This window comes from Zonotrichia albicollis, chromosome 13 (assembly GCF_047830755.1).
Source record: "Zonotrichia albicollis isolate bZonAlb1 chromosome 13, bZonAlb1.hap1, whole genome shotgun sequence".
Taxonomy (NCBI): Eukaryota; Metazoa; Chordata; class Aves; order Passeriformes; family Passerellidae; genus Zonotrichia; species Zonotrichia albicollis.
This window is the reverse complement of record NC_133831.1, coordinates 5,163,564-5,186,459: the sequence shown is the minus strand read 5'-3', so window position 1 is coordinate 5,186,459 and position 22,896 is coordinate 5,163,564. Positions and strand designations below refer to the sequence as shown.

Genomic DNA, 22,896 nt, shown 5'->3' with positions numbered 1-22,896 from the left:
ACAGAGCTAATCCAAAATGAGGGTAAGTGATTTTGGTTGAGAGGCATCTGTCATGAATTCACTGCTCAATTCTATTCCAGCAGAGCAGTTTTAATTGGATGGTGGTCACTTAAACTCTAAAATTTAAACTTCTATTCTAATATTCATGTTATCTGCCCTTTAAAAATTCCTGGATATTTGAAACCAGGAGCTGGAACAGGTCAGGTTTGGCAGGAGTAAAGAACAGAGCAAACAAAGGTGTTTTCATTCAGCTCTCTCTTGGCCTTTCTTAAAAATACTGCATTGTGGGCTGGTATCTATATAAACAAAAACCAGTGACTTTAATCTCTGTCCCTCAACAACCTGTCTCTGCTTTATTTTTAATGGCAATAGTGTGAAATATCTGTAATTAGAAAAGGATTATTACATTGAAACCTTATAAAGCTCCTTCAACATCCCCACTCAGCGCTGTTACCAATCATCATCTATTGCCTATTACAGAAACTCTGTAGACATCAGCAAAGGAATGGTTTGCAGTTCATACACAGAGTAAGTCAGAATAAACTGTCTTTTAAAACTGACTTACTATCGCTCTTACTTGTTTTTAAGGAGGAATTACATCTTTCTTCTCATAGTTCTCTTTTTTCCCTCCTGCTGGATACTCTCCAAAATGGCATCAGTTCCTTGGGTCTAGAGGTTGTCTGATCAGAGAACAAAAAGTTCTGCACATTGGAGTACAGAATAAGAACAATGGCTTGAGGCCACATTTGACTAGCCAGGCACTTTTTTTAAATTTATTTTTTCCTGTTATTTTATATTTATCTGTTTTCACTGAAGCTAATAGAGAGTATCACTCCATTTCTTTGATGGTATAGAGGTAATTACGCTTCAATTCTTTCCATCTGCAAGGTTCTTCCCTGACCAATGGAAGCTTGAATCTACACAGCACTGTGAAAAGGAAACTCGATGGAGAGAAAGATTATGTGTTTGATAAGAGACTGAGATACAGCGTGCGCCAAAATGAAAGTAACTGTCGCTTCAGGGACATTGTGGTCCGCAAAGAAGATGGTTTCACTCATATTCTGCTGTCAAGTCAGACTTCAGAGAACAATGCACTGACCCCAGAGGTAAGTGTTTAGCCCTAAAAGCCAAAGAAAGCCATCCCAATATGTGGGTTATCTTGCAAACACTGCACTTGAATTCGATTTTATGTATTTTTTTCCCTAACTGATGAACTTAGAAAAGTCTGGAGTACAGACATATCTAACTTTTTCACACTTGGGATTCCTATCCAAAAGAATGCAATGGAAATTAAATTTTAATTCACATGGCTAAAAAAAAAATAAAACTAAAGGAATGGCAGAATCAGTATTTCCAGCATGGAATTGTGTGAAGCAGCTTTTCACACATTGAAGTTACTGATATTTACTATCCTAGGAGAATCTGCTTTCTTTCCTTTTACTAATTTAAATAGTGCTCCAGTTGTATACAGAGAATTTCAGCCTATATCCTAAGACAGCCTTTCTAAATTCCATCTTGATCCCAAATTACTTTTTCTCTGAAGCAAGGTATTTATTTATGAAATCGTAACCAATTAGGGGCTCTATCCTCAGCTGAATTACATAAAGTCCTATAACATATAAAAGATAGAAATTAATTCCCTTTTTTCAAACATTATACACACAGGGGCAGACTCAGACTTGCAGCTTGTACCACCCCAGTACACACATGGATCACTGCAAGGGCTGAGGAGCTTTTCCTTCCGTTCCCTGTGGCTGCAATGCCCTGGGACACCATTCCCATGTCGGAAGAAAAGGGGTGTCCATGAGTGCTGGCATCAGGATGGATGTCCTGGAGAGAAGAGGGCACACCTGAGCCTGTTCACACCTCAGCCCTGTTCACACCTGAGCCCTGTTCACACCTCAGCCCTGTTCACACCTCAGCCTGTCCCACACCTGAGCCTGTCCCACACCTGAGCCCTGTTCACACCTCAGCCCTGTTCACACCTGAGCCTGTCCCACACCTGAGCCTGTTCACACCTGAGCCTGTTCACACCTCAGCTCTGTTCACACCTGAGCCTGTTCACACCTGAGCCTGTCCCACACCTGAGCACTGTTCACACCTGAGCCTGTCCCACACCTCAGCTCTGTTCACACCTGAGCCTGTCCCACACCTGAGCCTGTCCCACACCTGAGCCCTGTTCACACCTGAGCTCTGTTCTGCACCTGAGCCCTGTCCCACACCTGAGCTCTGTTCACACCTGAGCCTGTTCACACCTGAGCCCTGTTCACACCTGAGCCTGTTCACACCTGAGCCTGTCCCACACCTCAGCCCTGTCCCACACCTCAGCCCTGTTCACACCTCAGCCTGTCCACACTGAGCCCTGTTCACACCTGAGCCTGTTCACACCTGAGCCTGTTCACACCTGAGCCTGTCCCACACCTCAGCCCTGTCCCACACCTCAGCCCTGTTTTCACACCTGAGCCTGTTCACACCTGATCATGTTCACACCTGAGCGCGTTCCCCAGGCAGCAAGGGCCTGCTGGATGGCCAGGGCTGCCATGGAGCAGGGAGGGAGCAGCAGGAGCTGCCTCCCAGCACCAGCCTGGCCTGGCTGAGCCTCCCGCAGGCAGAGCTCCTCCAAGGGCTGCCCTCACTGGGGAGATCTCGGCCTTTTCTGCCCCCTCTGTCCCACACAGCAACTTCAAGAGTGTATGACATACCAGTTTGAGCAGCACCTGAGAGAAGAGTAGATTGTACCTTTGGGGAATCATGTCATTCAATAAGAAAATTAGTAACTTTGTAGTTAATTACCTACAATGGGCAGGTATCCTGAGTCCCCTTCTCAAATGCAGACATACACGTGGGCAGCAATACACTGAGTGATATTAACTGGCTAAAACTGATGGTACACAACATTTATCACTCCTAGTTTTTAAACTATCTAATATTCAGAAAGACTGTCTTGGTAATTACCACAGAACACCCAACACTTGCTTTTAACACTAATTTCTTAAAATGCACTAGATTGCATCAAATCCATCACTCCATCTCTGTCTAACTACCACTAATTGACACTGCAAGTAATTTAGATGAAGGAGCTCAAGGGCCTGAAAAAATATGAAATCATGGACTGTCTGTGTTCAGTCAGAGCAGACATACCTTTACATTGCTGGCTGTGCTGTTCCACATCAGCAGAGTTCAGATGCTCTAACCAGGGGATTAATTCAGCCTCTTTGGATCTGCCAAACCAATCCATTTCATCCTTTGAGAGTTTTCAGTAAGCCAGGAACCCACCTCTGTGGAAGAATAAATGATAAGCATGTAATAGTCCTCTCCCTGCATCACCAGCACAGGCTATTTCTAGAACCTTTATTGAAGCTCACTTGAAAACCAGGAAATGCATTTTAGAAAACCACTTTAGTGACCAGGATGGTCAGGAATTAATCAGGTATTGAGTTCTCCACATGGAGATTGTCTGTTTAAACCTCATCCAGGCCAAGAGCAATCACAGGCTCTTGCCCTTGGAAGACTCATGGCTGTAAACATGAAAGAGCTCCTTTGGCCTCAGTCCAGGCTGCTGCCCATGATCATTCACACCACAAAATCCAGCACCTCCAGGACTGGCAATTTCACATTCTTGCTGGCAATTACAGCAAAAACCCCAGGAACTGAAAGGAGGAAGGTGTTGAATGACTTGTCCCTGCAGTTTGTCATCCATAGCCATAGGTGAGGCAAACTGACAAAGTGTTTTAGGGATGTTCAGAGCATTTTCAGTTTTGATGCCTTTTATCCCCAGTGAATACGAAATACAAAGACACAATTCCTACAAAATGAAGAAAGTGTGTTTCACTTTGTGTAAAGAAGTGCTAACTACAAGCTTTATTAGACATTCAGTAAATTATGTTTGCCAAATAGCAAATGAAACATTTATTCAGAGCAGGTTTATTTGATGTGCTTAAATAGTGGCCTGGTTATACTTGGCCATCTATGTTAAAGAAAAAAAAAGGTGTGCACTGCAAACAATCATTTTAAACTTTTAAACCTAAGCTTATACAAAATCCCATTCACCCCTCCACAGCTCTGTTTCCCTTTGGGCTTTATAGGAATCTTCAGATGAAATTAATAATTGTGTTCGACCATTGGTCTCTGGTATTTATGCCAATTTAATTAAAATAGCAAATAACTTATTTACATCCAAAAAAAAATTAAAGTCTAGAGAAGTCTAGCTGACTCTTCATACTGGTAACCCCAATTGTGCAGGTGATTTTAGCATGAAATGTGCCAATGCTCTTTCCAGATGCCTTTGCACTGATTGACGTTGGCTTGGTGCTTCTTTAGTAATTGAGTTTTTTCTACAGAAATGTTCAGGGCACTACAGAAATTCTTTCTTATTTTTTACAAGAGCTTATAAAACTTCCACAACAGTGTCACGAAACAGCACAGCTTGTTCTTATTTCAGTAGCTTAGGCTTGCTACTTTTGTTTGTTAAATACATTTCTGAAATATTTAATTATGAATTCCACTAGGGCATTTTTTCTTGTGGGACTTTTGCTGCTCCTGAAGTTCTTTATCCAGTGGTGCTGCTGCTGTTTTAACTCAGCACATCTCAAGGATCCAAATTCTCTTTCCGACTAAATGGACCCCATCACCTCTTCTCATTTAACACTATTAACAGAGCTAGGAGTTAATCTTCCCCTGAACTAAAGTGAAATATTCTCTAAAACAGCCAGTGCTTCCACCCAGGAGTGACAGAACTACCTCAAGTATCTTCTCTTACACAAGAATCAAGTTTCAAATTTCAAATATGAATAGCAAGGTTTAAAGTTCTGCCAGGTACATTTTGGAGCACTGGTTTGCCTTCACTTTTCCTACCCTGGAAATAATAAAAAAGAGGCAGGTACAAGTTTACTGTTCTGTGTAGTTCTGCTCTCTACACAAAAGTAAATTGTGGGCTTGGGCCAGTGTTTGTGCCTTCAGCTTTCAAGGTTCCCAAGTCTTTTAGGTGCTGGACAGAAAGGACTCAGAATCAGTAACACAAAATTTATTTACGTAAAAAAGCACATGTGGGGAAGAGGTTCTAAGAACAACAAAATGGCTTTAAAATTTGGGTTTACAGTAATATTTACAGAATAAATTAAATTATCTTTAAGAATATTCTTAAATTACCTTTAGGAATAGCACAGTGAGTCCTCAGAGATTCAGAAAAGTTAACTTTTATTAACTAGTGCTTCTATTTATGTGAACAAGAGACTTCTGTTCAAGATACTTTGTGTAATTGTGGTGATAAATTCCTAGCTCTTTGATTTTCCCAGAATGTAAGCAAGATGGAAAGCAAAGGGCACCAAATACCTTTGGAAATTTCCTACTTCCAGCAAAAGGCATTAAAATAAGCTCTTAGAGGTTTAATTAAGTTTTTAACTGGTTCATGTTTATTTTGCAATATAAGATGTCCTGTTCAAGAATTAATGAGATTACTTACTTGACAGGATTAAAAATATAAGCAACTTCTGAGAAGGTGATAATTTTATGATATATTTGTGTTTCAATAAAACAGTAAGTGAAGCACTAGGTCTAGTCTAAATTTACAATCCAGCCAACTACCATAACCTAAATAACTGGCCCATTCTGTTGTGTAAATGCTGCCTCAGAAACTTTCATCAAATGCATTCAAAAAGAAATACTGTCCCCACAATTGCTGAATGGGTATCATCATGGCATCATACTTAATGCAGCATTCCTCACTGGATAGAAAAATGTATTCCCTAATATTATTTATACATTCACCCTAAGAAAGAGCAGATTGTGAGATTTTTTTCCAGTGAATTGAGAGGATAACATTGCATTCAGATGGAGCTAGGAAAACCAAAATACTTTCTTTTTTTTTTTTTTTTTTATTTTAATATCTACCACATTCTAAAGTTTCTCTTTTAACACTAATTAAAGGTTTTAGGGGGTCTTCCCCTTTGTTTCCCCATTGTATGTGCAGTGTTGCTGTGTTTCTCCCAGCTGAGGGCTGAGACAGCCTCTGAGACTCTCAGAATAAACAGTGCTCCTGAAATTGCTGATGACATTTTTGTACCTGCGTAAGAATTTCGAATACACTTCCAAATTCTGCAGCTTTTAATTACTTCACTTCCACGCACTGTCACACACTCAGTATTACAGGCGTTCTGAAGTGCTCTTGTGGAAGTGAAGCATCTGAAAGTTCACCAGCTGCTCTCTCAGGGCCAGTCCCAGCAGCCAGCAATACTCATCCTCACACAAACCCACAGGGAAAGCAGCACAATCCATAGGATTTCTATGAAAAGGCTAACCAGGGGGTGGCATCAACAAAACTTCAGTGTTCAGGGACATTTCTTAAACAAGGCACTTCAGAGATCTAAAGAAGTTTTGGTAGCAGAAAGTAGTGAACAGAAATAATCACAGGCTAAAAAATCTTGGGTTTCTCTCACATGGAAACTCTATTTAAATCCCCAGCCACATTTAGCTCTCTCTTACCTAAATTTACACCAACAGCAAAGCTTTTGGTGCAAAAGAGAAAGCTTTGAGACAGCAGGACCATGTCTATAGGAAATACTTTGGCACATGGGTATGATTAAGGACAGGAGGTGTCACACTAGATGAAATCAGGGCCCTTGCAGTGAGGAGTAAATTGTTTGCAACGAGAAGCACATTATAGAGGAGAGGGGGCTGAAATGAGTTCCAGCTCACAAACCATGCCCAACTGTGACCAAACAAGAAGTTACCCATCAGAAGTTTATGAAATAAAATTTCCTTTTAAAAATCATTAGGAAACAATTCTCTGTGCAGGTGAAAGGCCGTTTTCCTACAATACCAGCAGCTCAATTCTATACAAATTTTGATTAGGTATGATTCATGGTGTAATTAATAGCTTGGTCCAGTTTTAAAACAAAGTCAAAATGTCTCTTTTTCAAGGGACTTCTATGATTTAGCTTTTGTAAACTGTAAAAATGAATAATATATTTGTCATGTTGATGTATATGATGTCCTCTTGTCCTGCTTTGCTCTGGTTGTAGTTATGTAAACCAAAGTAGTTGAAGTACTGAAAACTGGGGTTTAAAAATTTTGGTTTCAAGCTGTTGAGGTTAATAATAGGCTTTTGCTGTGATAAATATGTTCCCAAGAATACAGTAATGTACACAATGAAAATTAAAAAGCGATATTTGAAATTATTTAAATTGCAGTCAAATAGCATAAGCTGGGTAGAATTTCCCATACAACAAAGAATCCCCAAGTCCTAAAACCTCTCGGAATTAGTAAAACATCAAGAAAGCACTGCCAAATAGAAAATATTCTGCAAACTCTCAGTGTTATCATTCTAATGATTCTAATATCATTCTATATTAAAATTCTATACATAATTGATGTAACTATTAATAGCGCCCAAAATTTAAGTCTCTCAAAATCAATAAGGTTTGTAAAAGTAGGGAAATGATATTGCCACGGCATGCATGTCGAATTGTTTACTTTTCTTTATCCACAGATCATGAAGGAAGTTCGGAGAGCATTGTGCAATGCATCAGCTGATGACAGTAAACTCTTACTTCTCAGCGCAGTGGGAAGTGTATTCTGTAGTGGCCTAGATTACTCATATTTAATTGGCAGGTTATCCAATGACAGAAGAAAGGAAAGCACTAGGATTGCAGAAGCTATAAGGTGACCCAAGCTTACCTATGATCTCTAAATTATGAAATGCAGTGTGTGATTATAAAGATATTTATCAGGTCCAAAAATGTTGTATATTTAAATGTTGATTGCATTCCAATTATAGTCCTGCAAATTTGTTTAGTAAAAAGAAACTTGGACCTTTCCATATTAGAAAAGAAAGCACATTTATACCAGTGCTAATATCCATAGGGATTTATTTTATTCTAATTCTCTGTATTTAATATTTCAAATCATTCCTCCAAAATCAAATACAACTTTGTTGTTGTTTTTCCAAATTCAGTATTGCTTCATGTTCTAAAGTGGCTCCTGAAAGGCAGATCTTTTACTTGTTTTAATGTTCATCATTTTAATTAATTTCAGTCCAAATGGGAATCCATGGCTTATATTCTGTTGAAATAGCAGTCTGCCACTGTATTTCAGAACCTTACTAGAAGGGTCTCCACTCTTCTTCTTAAATTTAAATTACTTAATATATATGTAAATGTAATTTTATTTTTGTAACTAAAATGCAACTTTCCTTATACATATATATATATATATCACATCACCTTAATAGAATTCCAGGGTTTATGACATGCAGTCTGCAAATCAATCTGCACAACACATCACCAAATGTTCCATTATCCACTAGGCAGATTTTCCAGTATACATCAATATTATTCCACTAAAGCCAATGGTATTTCACCAGGAGACAATTTGGTCCCTTTTTCCCTCCCATTTTCTACAAATAAATATTGTTCTGAGAGCTTTAAAACTTTATGCAACAATACTATGAAGGAATATTAAAGAATTTTTTACAAGATATGTCTACTTGGGATTTATTAGTATAATGTAAGATCAGGTTTAGATATTACACAAAGTATATTAACCACCAATTATCTTGGTTACAACTACTGCAGATCAGCTTGGATTCCAGGTTTAAAAATTGTGAAATTCTCAAAGTAGCAATTATTTTGAAAGACTTTAAAAGATACTTCTTAAATGTAGTAAGTTACAAGCTGTTTATAAGACCCTAAATATGCTCAAATATCATGGAGTGATATTTTTTAAAAGAGAAACCCTTTGAAGGACACAATCTAAGTTTATTTTTTAAATGTGAGGGTTTTTTAACAATGTAAAACAAAAAAAAAAAAGTGAGGGTAAAAAATCACAATTCTTGTTTGAAAACACAGGCACACTCACCACCCACCAAAAGATACAAATTTAGTATTATTGTAAAAATTGTGCAGTTAAGTGTTGCTACATAAGTTTACATTTATTTGCATACATCTAATATACAGGTGTACTTATCAATCCAACATTTAAATGAGCCAGACTGTGATACTCAGTTTTTCCACCCTTGGACTCACAGAACACTCTTGAAATACTGGTACAATGTACTGCTTGTACCTTGTCAAGAATGTCGGCTTCAGGCCCACTGAAAATAGATTTTTATTGTACTTCTGGAAACAATACCCTACGTTTTCCATTTAGCACTCCCTGTGCTTTCTGCGAACAAAGGACTCAGCTCATGGAAAATAAACTGTAATAAGAGAAGAAAAATGTCCATTGCTTTTTTCAATGGTTTGGATGTCCTAAAATACATCCATGGATCTCTGCCTCTGCTGCTTTACATCAAGTTAGACTTGTATCAAAGTGAATTTGAAGTCTTGGTTTCCATGTGTTTCCACTTTCCAAGCGTGGCTCTCCTGTACCAGTCACAGCTGAAGTTTCAGTCCCTATCAAGTCTCCTCTCCCATGAATGGATCAGTCACTGGGGCTGGCAGTGAACAATGTGCAGCACTGCAGCTCCATCCCAGACCCATCCCAGTCCCACCAGTGAGCTGCCACCATCCCCACGCTGTCCTGGAGCAGGGAAAGGGCAGAGAGGCTGCACAGTGTGACCTGCAGAGGCCTGGGATGGACTCCTGGAAGGCATTCCCAGCACTGGGCTCACACCAGCAGCTGGGCAGCGCTGTGGGACCTGAGCCACAACAGTCTGGGTGTGCTCAGAAGAAAACAGACAAGGACAAATTTACTTGCTCAGCTTCTTTACAGCCCTGGACGTAAAGCCTACAAGCCCTCAAGCCCTGATCAGCAGCAAGAGCCTGGAAGAGTGCAGAGGTGTCTGAGCATCCCAGCATGTATTCCATGGTCAGCCTCCCAGATGTGCTCTAGCAAATCCAGAAGCCTCCTGCAGACACTTTTTCCTGTATTTAAGCATCTGGATCTACTGCACAACAGCTATAATGTGAAAGCCTTTTCAAAGACTGCTTTGAACTGAAACAAGGATCCTGTAGCCCAGAAACTCCCTGGGTGAACTTACGGTTTGGAGACAAGGAAACGTGCCAAGTTCAGGGTACAGAGACAACCCACTGAAACAAGGCACCCAACAGGAAACAAAGATAAATGGAGTGCTGGTCACTGCAGCTTCTGGAGACCAAAGGCAGGCATTTGTTCCCCTCATCATCTCCCAGTGTAGCCTTTCACACCATCCTAGAAGTAGCATGTTCCATACCCATTCATTTTACCATCCTCTGTGCTCCCCATTCTTCCCTCATGACAGAGGCTCTCTGTGTCTTTTCTCGAGTTCCACTCTCGCCAGGTCCTCCCTTCCTTGCTCACTCATCTGAAGATTTCTTCAACCCTTCCCCTCCATTAATGTGTTCTGCTTTATTCTTCTTCCACATTATGTTTCCTCTCCACATCCCAAATTGCTTTTCCATATTCACTTCCAGTCCCGTTTATCACCATGATTCCCGCTTCTCTCCACAACACTGGTTTTATCTGCCTCCACAGGATCCTCAGATTTACTGCCACCATTTATACTTGGTTTGCTTTCTTTTTACCTATCATTCATCACATCCCTATTCACAACTGCAGTCCTGTCTGAAAGACTTACGTAACTACAGAGGTTCTCAAAATTCTGGAATTAATGAGGTGCAGTGATCCACAGTCACTACTCAGTCATAAACAACCAAAGAAATAATGAGGTAAGGGAACAGCATTGTATCTGCAACAAAAACTAATCACAACTCTCCTTAACCCTGCTCTCCTCTAGACAGAAATGGTCTTGAACAGACAAAAACCATGTTCCTTATTTCACTCTCTTTGTCTTGACTGCGATCTCCTGGTTTACTACTGTGAACAGAGCTGCATCAATTCTCTATTTTCCCATGGTCCTCCTTACTAGAGGACTTCAAAAACAGAATGTATTAATTGAAAATTTAATGCTGGGTCATCTCAGACTCTTTGTCCTCATGTAAAACACATCCAGTGCCCCTGCACTTCAGCCCAGCTGCCACATGTGCTCTCTAACATGCAAGGCCCACCTGTGCTCAGGTACAGAGGCCTGGATCCTTTTGACCTCAGTGGGAGAGCAGCAACTCATCAAGGGCACATTTGACAAAATGTTCTCTCCTAAAATCTGTCAGCAAAGATGCACTCTGGATCTAATAAATAACCAGTGCAGGGACAGAATCTCCTCTTCTGCTTGGAATTTGATTTATCCATGTCTTTTTTCTAAAGTAACTGAGCATCTCATTTGCCTCCATATACCTGCTGTGCACTGAGCTGCTGGAGCCCATCATTTGCCCACAATTACACTCTTGCTTTTTCCTAATTGGTGTAAAGGCCGTTCCATTCAACAGATGTCTTTCCACAGCTGCTGGTAGGTAGCTTATTTAAAAGCTCTCATTGCACAGAATTTAACTTATTCTAGTTCATTCATCCAGATGAATCCGATGACATTTAACTTCCCTGTAATTTCTCATCACATTACTGGGGTAGTCAGCCAAGGGCATCTGCTTTGTAAGGCTTTGCTGAAGATTTTTGCAATGAAGATCCAACTGAAGATCACTCATCCTGTTCAAACATTTCTCTGACTCCTCTTTACATGTCTTGTTCTTTCTGCTGGTGCCATAAACATTACAATCTCCAAATCCACTGATGGGACTTGCAGTAACTTTGACACAGAATCTTAAGAGAACTTTTTGGAAAAAAAAAATTCAGCATATTATATTTCATCAGCAGCCAAACAAGGTCCATCCCAGCCACTGTGGGACAAACCAAGAAGTGCTGCATGTTCAAGCTCGGGAGTTACTGGTCCAGAAGTAAAAGTAACCCAACCAAACCTTCCTGCAAAAAGTATCACACTCAATGCAATCCACTTAATCAGACCATATACAACATACACAAAACTATGCAACAGCCCAGGTACTCAGAAAGATTAAATAACTAAAAGTAAGCAGACTTTTCCATGTGCAAACTAGAAAGTATCTTGCAGTTCTGACCTCATAAAACTGGCCATTTGTTGTGTTCTTCTGTGGTTCTAATTTGTTTTCAGATTAAGTACTTTAAACTTGGATATTTACATGTTACTTCTGTATTCAAGATCTTTCTTTTATTTTTTATTTTAGGGATTTTGTAAAAGCTTTTATTCAGTTTAAGAAGCCAATTGTGGTTGCTATCAACGGTCCTGCTCTGGGGTTAGGAGCTTCTATTTTACCACTCTGTGATATCGTTTGGGCAAGTGAGAAGGCTTGGTTTCAGACACCATATGCAACAATCCGACTCACTCCAGCTGGCTGCTCATCATACACATTCCCACAAATTCTGGGTGTTGCACTGGTAAGGTTTTCTACCTCAAATTGCTGAAGAACCTTTCATAAATTCCTGATTCTTTCTCTCTTTAAAAAGTAAACAGTTTTCTTAATTGTCTTTAATGAAAATGAAATCTGTGGAAAGTTCATCTAATCACTACCAACTTCTTATCATGAAATAATCTTGGAATTCAATATACAACAGCTGCTGTACACAAGAAAGATTGAAAAAGCAAAGATTGTCAACAGCATGGTAGAAAAGGGAAGAAATACATTAGCAGAATAACCTTGCAGAGTAGTTGTCTTTATCATGCTAGGAGTGGGCAGTAATACAGCCAGATACTGCTCTCTGCTCTTTAAAGATAATCCACAATGATTCCAGTAAGGCTGCTTAGCTTTTACCAGTAAATAAGAATTATTATACCAATTATACCAATAAATTAGAATTTGCCCCACAAATATTTCCTACTGGGTTCCATGACTCTCCACACAGTATCACTGATAGTTACTCTTGTAAGATCAGCAATACAGATTCACCATGCATGCCAGCACATTTCTCTTAAATTAAACCCATGCTATGCTCTGGCCACCTGCACAATCCTTAAATAGCTACTGAAACTCCTTTTAAAGTATTTTGCAGTATGGAAAGATACAGAAGAACATTTGTAATTTAATCGTAAAAATAGCAGGCAAGTATGAGAAAAATTTAAAGGGAATTATAACCCAAGATTACCAGAGTCTTTTGGTTTCACAGGCAAATGAGATGTTGTTCTGTGGGAGAAAGCTGACAGCACAGGAAGCCTGCAGCAGAGGACTGGTGTCACAAGTATTCTGGCCAACAACATTTAGCCAAGAAGTGATGCTACGAGTGAAAGAAATGGCATCCTGCAGTGCAGTGGTAAGAAATCTAACTCCATTAAATTTCACAGACATTTCACACAGGTAAGGTGTGCTCCCAAAGCCTGTCACATGTGGGACCTCAGTTTCCACAACCATACCTGTGAAAGAAGGCTGACATCAGAAAACCTGGATAGGAATCAGTGAGTTTCTCATTTTTCAGGGATCAGGATGGGGGGAATTATTTCCTTTCACAATATTGGCAGTTATTCAATGAGTGGCACCTCCTTGCCCCAGATTTTGAAAGGGGATTTTAGCACAGGTTTCCTGCATGAAGGTGTAACAGTCTGAAACTCTACAACTGTACTAGGAAACCTGTAAGAAAACAGATTTGCCCTTCACTTTGTCCTGGCCTACAGGACAGGATTTCAGCTGAATCTGCCTTCTTTCTGCACCTGCACTGCTGGTGCAGAATGTTCCAGACAGAAGGGTAGGATAGTGCCAGCTAAGCTCTGCTGTGAAGGAGAGGTGAGATCCAGACAAGGGGGATTTGAGCACATTCTGGTCACAGTGTATTATAACTTTTCCTTTTGTGTACACAAAAGTTGAAAGAAAATCCTTTCCTGTCTTCCTAGAGGTTTTTCCCTTCAGGCAGATGTACTCCTATTCTGGGCACATCCTTGTTTAAAAAACATGCAGTGAAGAAAGTGATACTGGCTGCAATAAAACTGCAGTAATTAAAGTGAAAACTGTTATAGTTTCTTGCTGTATTTCCTATGTCTGAAACTGGCTCAGCATCCCTCAGTTTCATTGGAAAGATCTGCTGTAAAAGGAGGTAGAGACACAAGAGAATTTTAATTAAACAAAGTGTAGATTCGATCTCACAGAAGACACTGAGAATGAAACTCTCTAGAAATTTAGCAGAATTTTATTTGATGATGCTGATATAATGTGTATTATTTGAGTAGAGAAAACCTCTGGGCTTTACTGTGAATTCTTCCTTCCCTCACTGCTATTGGCTGTCCATGAAATTTTCTCAAGACGCCTTGGAAAGACCGGTTCTGAGTTGTGGACAAAGATAAACCTTCAAAGACTTGTTCACAAACAGACCACAAAAAATGCACAGGGCCCTTGATTTGCTATTAACATCATTTACTTGAGTTAAAGACTAAGACTACTTTGCAATAGCAGTGTTGAAACCCACAACACATAGGAACTGGGCTTAACATGAAGGTCTGGGCAAAGCTGAATGAAGAGAATGCACCTCCCTTCCCACAGAACACTGTGTTAGTTTTATTAAATCTCCTGTCCTCAGCAAATCAGTAATGTAGGAATTATTATTGGGTTTGTTTGACCAGTTCATTTCCTTGTGAAATACAGACTGGTGGTGTGTATTTAAAAACTAATTTAAAGGAATCAATCTCAATGTGTTTAAAAATGGGTCTGGGAGAAAGAAGCTGAACTATGTGAGCAACCATGGACCTACAGTTTGTGCCTTTCAGAACTTGCAACAATTACTAAGAGCTTGAGGTTGGGCTTTCTATTGCAAAGATCTCAGGTAATTTGTTGTATCTACCAAGTAAATCTAATTCCACAACACAGTCGGAGGATGCTTGTTTTGCTTAGCACAAATCTTTCACAAACTATTTAACTTCTATAAAAATGTAAGCAGATAGACTTAAAAGGGGATTTGCAGTAAAGGCCCTTTCCTATTAATTTCTGTATTGATAAGTAAATAATACATGAGGGAAAATTGTTAAAGATAATGGATGTCCACATTTGGGTTTCCAACATGTCTACCCTTAAAGGCCACCTTCCAGAAAACAGGTAGCCAGTATATTGTCCCTCACACATTTTCATTTCAATGTGAGGGAGTTCAGCTCCTTGTGCTTCATGGTGCACCTTCAATAAACTAAGGTACTTTAGAATCCCTCATTCTTTTAAAAACCTGGCACTAACCCATCAACCTCAATTCTTAAAGATGCTGACTATCAGCAAGTGGAGTTGTGGCTAGAAATCAAATGTAATTTCTGTGCCCAGAGAAGTTATTTAGATCGTAAAACAGAGTCAGTATTAAAATGCTGGTCATGCCATTATCCACAGTAATTTTTTCAGATCCAGAATAAAATACGGAGTTGTATTTTGGCTTTAGGTGTTGGAAGAGTCCAAATGTCTCGTGCGGAGCTTCCTGAAATCCGGACTTGAAGAGGTGAACGAGAAGGAGTGTCAGATGTTAAAACAGCTGTGGAGTTCTTCCAAAGGACTGGATTCATTATTCAGCTACTTGCAAGACAAAATTTATGAAGTCTGATATCTTGGCCTAACTTAAAGAGAAATTGCTCCGGTTGTGACCAGAGTCAGACATGACCATGTTTGAGAAGCAGAGGCAATGCATCAGTGAGGAATTTGTGACAGTGATCCCAATGCCTGTGGCTGTGTGAGCTGCACAGCTGCTCGTAGCTGGTTTGATTTTGTGTAACCAAGACGTGGGCAGGCGTTCAGTGCACGTAACCTGTGCAGAGGCTGCATCTTTCACATTGCTCATCCACATCCAACTCTACATTCCATGTGCTGAGAAGCACCACTGAGGCCCAGCAAGGCTCACCCCCCTGTAAGGGTTTATTTTGTCTGTCCTTCTTAACTTATTCTTGCTGTTGCAGCACATCTGGGCTGACACAGAGGGCTCAGTCTAAAATCTAGGTCAGCACGACCTTTGATAGACCCAAAAACCGTACATTAGAAATATGTTAATTATTTTTTTCTAAGTTCTAACAGTTTAATGGAAAAATTTGATAATTTATATGTATAATATGTAAAGTTAGTTTACAAAAACTTCTAGAAATTTTTTCTTTGTTAAATTTATTTAACTTATTTATTTTGTGTTCATATTCAGCTGTTTATTGATCACAGATCTTATTTTCATATTACCCTTTTGACTGAATTGAAGGTATCACATGAGAATGCAAACACATTTTTAGCAGCAAACTGAGTAGAAAAATAAAGAATATATAGAAAACCCACAGAATATTGTGGGCAGTAAATGAAACAGCCACGTGCATGCTCCTCTATGTGTAAAACTGTACAAAAAATGTATGAAACAGATTCATTTGCCAGGGTTAAGAGAAAAAAAAAAGTGGGTTCTGACACAGTGAGTCCCCCTTAAGTCTCTCTTCACTTTCTGCCTTCTTGAGGAGCACTGAAGGGCTCACCAACCAGATGCTTTATTTAAGTTTACTATACTCCTGTTAGCCGATATCAGTAACAGGGTGAGTGGTGCCCTTGCGTGGCATCGTACTGTTTTTCAGGTTTAAACACCCCTTATGGTCTGAAGTCTAAAAGCAAATCCTTATGAGCCTTAGTCTAGCTGCCTGATTCCTCAGGTGTGAGATAATTTCTGCTCTGGAGGCCTTTGGGTGTGGGCCAGCAGTTTATACAAGGTGCTAGGCATTGAACTCAGTGGAGGCAGAAGTTTTGTTTTGCTTTTCCCAGCTCTCCACATCTGGCCACCCCAGCACCTGTTACAAGAACTTCTGGCTATCCATAAAAGCAGTCCACAATAAAGAAGGAAAATCCAATCTGCTCTTTTGGAATGTGATCCTAGTACTGTTCAGTGACACTGACAGACTTCTGAACACTGGATGTCTCTCAGTTCTTTCCTGCCATGGGCAGTTTGTGTGGAAAGGACAGGAGCATGCTCTGAGACTTCACCTGCCATTGTACGCCCAAATTGAAACCTCTTGAAGCAGAAGCTTTGCACATTTGTTTGCTTTGTAATTTGTGCACTTGCTCTCCACCCTTGAGCTCAGTGACTTATTATGATTTAAACCTCTGCAAATGAGGCTGCTCAGCTTTCTCCCTCAGCATTTCCATAAAGAGTTTCAACAAAGCCTATGTAAAGTTAACAAACAGGTGATTACAGTAAACAGTAGCCTTCAACATATTAATGTAACATTTCTTTTTCCACAAATAATTCGAAGTGCTGTTTTTATGCCCTAATTGTACCACTGAATTTTAAGGAAATCATTACTCTAAATGCAGAAGTTCTCATGGTAATTCTTCATTAAAAAGACAGAATCTGGCTTCTAATTAGCCTGTTCAAAATGTTTTTTAAAAGGAACTTATTAGCTTATTTTAAAATGACTGAAAGAGAACTCTTTCAATAACTATTTGAAGTGATGGGTGCACCACTTGGTTTATACCAACCCTTGCCAGCAGCACCGTGGGGCGTGTTGGATTGATGTGCTGGGCTCCCAGCAGGGCAGGTGCACACGGAGTCACCTGGAAAAAGAGGGGTTACCCCAGTGAAAACCACTCACACACACACACACACACACACACACGAGTTTGCACAATCAGGCCTCCAGCAGACACCTTCAGAAAAAGAAAAAAAGGCAATGGAAAGTACCACGATTCCTCAATTTCCTTTATTTCCTTTACTCCCATCCAGAGAGCCATAACTCCTAGTCATGTGTTAATAAGATTTTAGGAAGTTTATTTCAATACTATGCTTAGTTTTTGTAGATAAATATAGCAAGATTGCTCAGCAATGTGAAGGAATGCGTTCCGAAAGAGATTTGCAAACAGAGAAGAATCTTACATTGTTGGATCTTTTAAACTGCACCATTTCATCTGAATTTTCAGATATCTGTATCTTAGCATTTTTTATGACAAAGGAATGGTTGAAATACATTTTCTATAATTATTTTTCCATTAAAGCAAGCGCTAACCATAGTTAACATTTTTAATTATTCATATCTATACAGTTACAATCTAGTTTTCATGGAATCTATTTTCCCTTCAAAAAAGAGTAATAACAATGTTGAAAGCTTCTTTTCCAGTATTTAAATATCAGAATCTAAATTTTCTCTTGTGTTTCTATCCTTACTAGGTATTCAGATATCTAGATGTACTGTACATATTAGTCTGGGTACCTTTACTAATATTCACAGTATTTAAGATTAAAAATGCAATTTGTTGTTTAAGTATGTTATTTTATTCTTGTGTAAATTGTTTTGTACAATCTTTAAAATTCTACAGTTTTGCATTTGTAGATATTAAAGGTAAGCGATTTATTTTGTGTTGTCCTGCATGTATATTTTTGCTGTAGATAAGTGTTGCTTAGTTTACTATTTCAGTACATTTCTGTTTAAATAAATAAGCTTACAAACTTTAATACAGTATATATTTTCAAAATATAAACTTTTATATTTCTGTGGTAGGTTAGGGTATGCGTTTTAGGCAATCTTTTTCACTACTATGAACTGTTCTTTTAATCTATAATATAATGGTTTTGTGCCAATAGTTTTTCATTAGAATAAAATGCTCTTTTAATGTTAGGGATGAACAAACAGTTTTGGTTGGGGTTTGTTTTATTTTTGGTTTTGGGTTTTTTAATTATTTTTCCAGCCTTTACAGTTTTAAATATAATTTATAAATGCATTGCATTTGTGAATAAGCCTTACCATTAGGTACAAGAAATCTTTAAAGCTGCATAATTGCTTGTGCAGCACTAAGGACTTCCCCAAATAATTGCTGTAAGAAAGTTAGCAAATCAGAGTACAGGGCCTTAAGTTTTTCTTGTGAAAAGGATAATACGGGTTGTTTCTTTGAACAACATAGGTAGACTTGTCAGCATGGGCTTTGTTATATACAAACTGTGCATTTGTGCTCCCAACCATGGTAGTTTAATCTCAGGCTTTGTGTGGCTGGGTCTATAAAAGTCAAATCTGGCTAAAGCCAGCACTCTTTAGGAGACACTAAAGAAGTTTACATAAGAGACTTATAGACAATCTTATCATAGTACATTTGGGTACTCCTATCCTCAATGTGTTATCTGTGTCTGCCCAATTAACCGTATGTTTTAAGCCATATTAAATCTCTTTACTGCTACTTTAAATACTACACTGAAAGTCATTCACTAGCTTACTTGCTCACAGACAGGATTTCGATTTTTAGTGAATAAAAATGTTATGCCTTCCATAAAAAACAAAGGACCAAAGAATTGCATTATTCTAATCAAGCATTAGTTCCCTGCCAGTGAACTAGTTTGACATTTGTACCGAAGATCAAACAGTCTCTTTCTGCTTCAAACACTGCATCCTCATCCATGTCAGGTGTAAGGGAGAAAGATGTATCCACTGAGCTATTGGGAAAGGAGTGATGTTCAGCTGGGATGGCATGTCTATTGGTAAGGCTTATTACCAAACCTCTGAGATGAAGCAAAGAACCAAAAATTCACAAGTTATGTCAATGTAAATTTATTTTCAGAACTTGCACAAATAATTAATTGTAGAACTTTGCAAATTAGGCCCTTAAGTTATTTTGTCAGAATGCCATGGAACAGACTAAAACAGTTTCTAATATTTGTAATGATGAGTACATATTATAATATTATAAGGGTACAGGCACCCCTATATCACAGTGTTGTAAATATTTTCTGAAACTGGTACAGTACTGAGGGACTTGTATCTTCTGATATATCAAATATTGACTGTCTAGATCAAATTGTACACAATTTATTTGTTGATGGTCCTGTAACTAGTGTATGGACACATTTCTGGGTGCCTTAGAAGTTGTATTTTTCATGTGTGTTAATATGCAGTATTTATACATTGTGAGAAGCTGCTTTGAATAAAAACATTGAAACTTCATTTCACTGCAGTGATTTTCAGTTTTACATAATCAGAATGAATGTGGTAAGTAGTAGCCATTATATATGATAATGCTATTCACAGGCTCCTGCCTTTCCAAAGACACCAGGCACACAGCGGGCTTTTCAAAAGAAAATGAATTTTTTTCACATAGCAAAACCCAGGGCACTAAGAGACACTGCATGAAGAACTCTCTGAAATCAATTATGATCCATTTCAATTACCATTCCTTGATCAAGACCAAGAAAACCAGCAAGAACTGTCTCACAAAGGCACTTCTAGGACACCATTACCCCTTCACAAACTTGGTATGTGCACAGCACCTAAAGCATTCGTGCTCCAGGCAGGATTTTGGCTCCACGTGAGGGAATTTGATTTTGAAGTGGTGTTTGCCAGACCAGGCCAGCCCCAGCCTGGTGCAGGAGGTGGATCAGCCTGGGGGCCCCCACGGCTCCAGACAAAACTCCTGCCAGGGGCTCCTGTGTTCCAGGGGATTCTTTGCCCACAGCATCCACAAATGCCGTTTGCAATCATGGATCTCCTGTGATTAGAAGAGTAACTGTAAATTACTTCTGCCTGGGGCAGAAAAGGAAGGAGATTTTTACAGAGAGCCAGGGTTAGACATCCCAGTTATCCAATAAGGTCTGAAAAAATTACCTACATTCACTCAAAGGAAACAATTAGTTCTGGCAATTATATTGGTTGGCTTTAAACTGTGGTCAGCTATTTGGAGCAGAGGATTGAGCAGTTTAGTCTTGCTTCACTATCAACAAATCCAATTATTTATTACAGTGACTCTTGTCAGGAATTAATGTAGCATCCAATGGAGTGGGAGCAACATGCACATGATGAACAGGGTGTGACACCTTTCCTGTCTAACAGTTTTACTGATAAGTTTGGGTTAGTTTTGACACAAATTGTCAACATGTGAATTTAATTTTACATAACTCATTTTTAAAAGAAAGCAAAATTCTTTAAAATAAAAAATTTCATCCAAATATTTGGAGAAGGGGGGTTGCAGGGTTTTTCAAATGTCAATCCTTGCTGCAGCAAATTAATACACACATTACATGGAAGAGGAATCTGTTACGTAGATGTAAAAAAATAATTGCATGTATAAAAGAACAGGAAGGTATTAATCCCAGTTAAGGTATAAAAACAGGTCAAAGCTCTGCATACACTAAGATGTGCCACTTCTCATTTTGAGTAACAGAAATAATATTGCATATGGCAAGAACAAGGAGAGGTCCTGAAAGCATGTGAAATGATAGCAAATGATAGCATGTGAAAAAACCAGAAAGACAGTTTCAAACACTGGAGGAGTTCAAAGCAAAACAATTGTTAGAAGTTGGACCAGGGGACAGTTTGGTTGCAAAGGAAAAAGTCAGGTTTGATTCTGGACATATTAACTTCAGGAATTCACCTCTCCTTGGGTGTCTTATTTGTCATGAAACCCCCTCAGAAGTAAAATTTAATCAAACATAACACATCTCTTCACAACTCTGACTTAACCTCAAAACCAATCTCCAGTCATAGCATGGAGAGTTTCAGATTACTAAAAAAGCCAGACTAACAACCCCCTCTAGAATTCAAACCTTGTAAACTCTGTTAGCACCACTTTGCTTTAATTTATACTCTTTCCTTGGTTTTACAAATTTGCTCATTACAGATATATAATAAAAACAGAATTGTTAAAAACTTCGTTAAATTCCAATTATTAAGTCTGTCTGGTGACTCAGTAATTTTCATCTGGAACAGTTAAGAGTACTATGGGAGAACGAAGGCAATTTTCATTTTGAGAAAATTAAACATTTCATATTTAGTAACTTTAAAAATTCTATGTTGGACTGTATTACCTTTCCTTATCACTTCATGACACTGGTGTCACTTGAACTAAACCCATGGATCAATAGAGATCATCCTCCTGACTTCACTTGCTTCTAAAGAAACCTTTTCAGTGTTTTTGCTGACTCCTGTTAGTAGAAAGTCATGCCCTGCTGTGTTTTAACCTTCCTCAACTTTTCAGTCACATTAATCAACTTGAGTTGTGGATGACTGTGTAACACATCTGTGAAACTGATTTTACACATTGGTCATAGATAGAAATATATTAGTGAACAATTGTAAAAAGTGAAAAATGCTCTTTGCAACCAGGAGTCATGTTTGAAACAAGGGCTGTTAAACGGCTGCTGCTTCCTAAGATGAAATAAAAAGTTTCATCTAGCACTGGAGTTTCTAGAATGAAAAATTATTTTAACACTAAGCAGCAATCTTGACTCGTTAGAGCTGAGTTAATTACTATCATCTAGAAATAAGTTATTCACAGTCATCCAGAAATGTGTTTCTGATGTGTCTGTAAATAAGTACTACATTATCTATTACTCCAAAAAAGATCAACAATTTCCTCCTGCTGTCCTTCCAGATGCCTGCTTACTCCATATGCTGCCCACCAATTCACTTGCATTAAATGAATACAGGAATTCACACTAAACTCATCCCATGTCTAATTATTTCAGCCTCTCACTTGTTTATTTTCTATGCAGCTGCAGCAACTTTGTCAGGGGCTCAGACTCTGATAAACAATTCCCTTCAAGTCTATCTTTTGCCCATTAGACCCAAAATGAGCAACAGCTCCAAGCTCCTGATGGCTGCAGTGCTGAGGGATGCTCCTGCTGCCAAGGGCAGGTGAGCACAGCTCTGATGGCTCCAGCACATCCCACTGCTGGACTGTGGGCTCCAGTTTCCCTCACTGAGATCAGTGGTGCACCCCTGAGGTTTCATGTCATGACTTGTATCACTCCTTTGCACAGGGCTGCTCCCACAATGAGCTCTGAAGCCATGACATTTATTAACTATAAAGCAACCCACAGGCTCCCTATGCCCATGGCCAGGGCATCTGACAAAAGCCCCAGACACGGTACTGATAACACCACCCCACCCCCAGCACCTGCCTTCATCAGACCAGAAAAACAGCAAATTTTCTTCTTCATGTATTTACATGTAGCAGGTTGAAGCAGACTTATTTTCCTGGATGCTAATGTTGGAAAGGAATATCCCAAAGCAGTTAGACCTGGTAAGACTCACCTTCCAAATATGGCTGTAACTAGTCACAACACAAAAACATTGCCTCCTTCTAAATGATGCTTTTTAAATAAATG

The 22,896-nt window shown here is 39.0% G+C and overlaps 1 protein-coding gene across 1 annotated transcript in view; it reads left to right on the top strand.

Annotated features, from left to right (window-relative positions):
• CDYL2 (chromodomain Y like 2) overlaps nucleotides 1-19,738 on the top strand; it is a 59,498-nt gene extending 39,760 nt beyond the window's left edge. Inside the window, exons 3-7 of the mRNA XM_074550817.1 lie at nucleotides 889-1,106; nucleotides 7,487-7,659; nucleotides 12,069-12,279; nucleotides 13,006-13,149; nucleotides 15,241-19,738. Of these exons, the coding sequence (XP_074406918.1) occupies nucleotides 889-1,106; nucleotides 7,487-7,659; nucleotides 12,069-12,279; nucleotides 13,006-13,149; nucleotides 15,241-15,399 (905 nt within the window). The 3' untranslated portion in view covers nucleotides 15,400-19,738. The remainder of the gene's footprint in view (nucleotides 1-888; nucleotides 1,107-7,486; nucleotides 7,660-12,068; nucleotides 12,280-13,005; nucleotides 13,150-15,240) is intronic.
• Nucleotides 19,739-22,896: the final 3,158 nt, after the last annotated feature.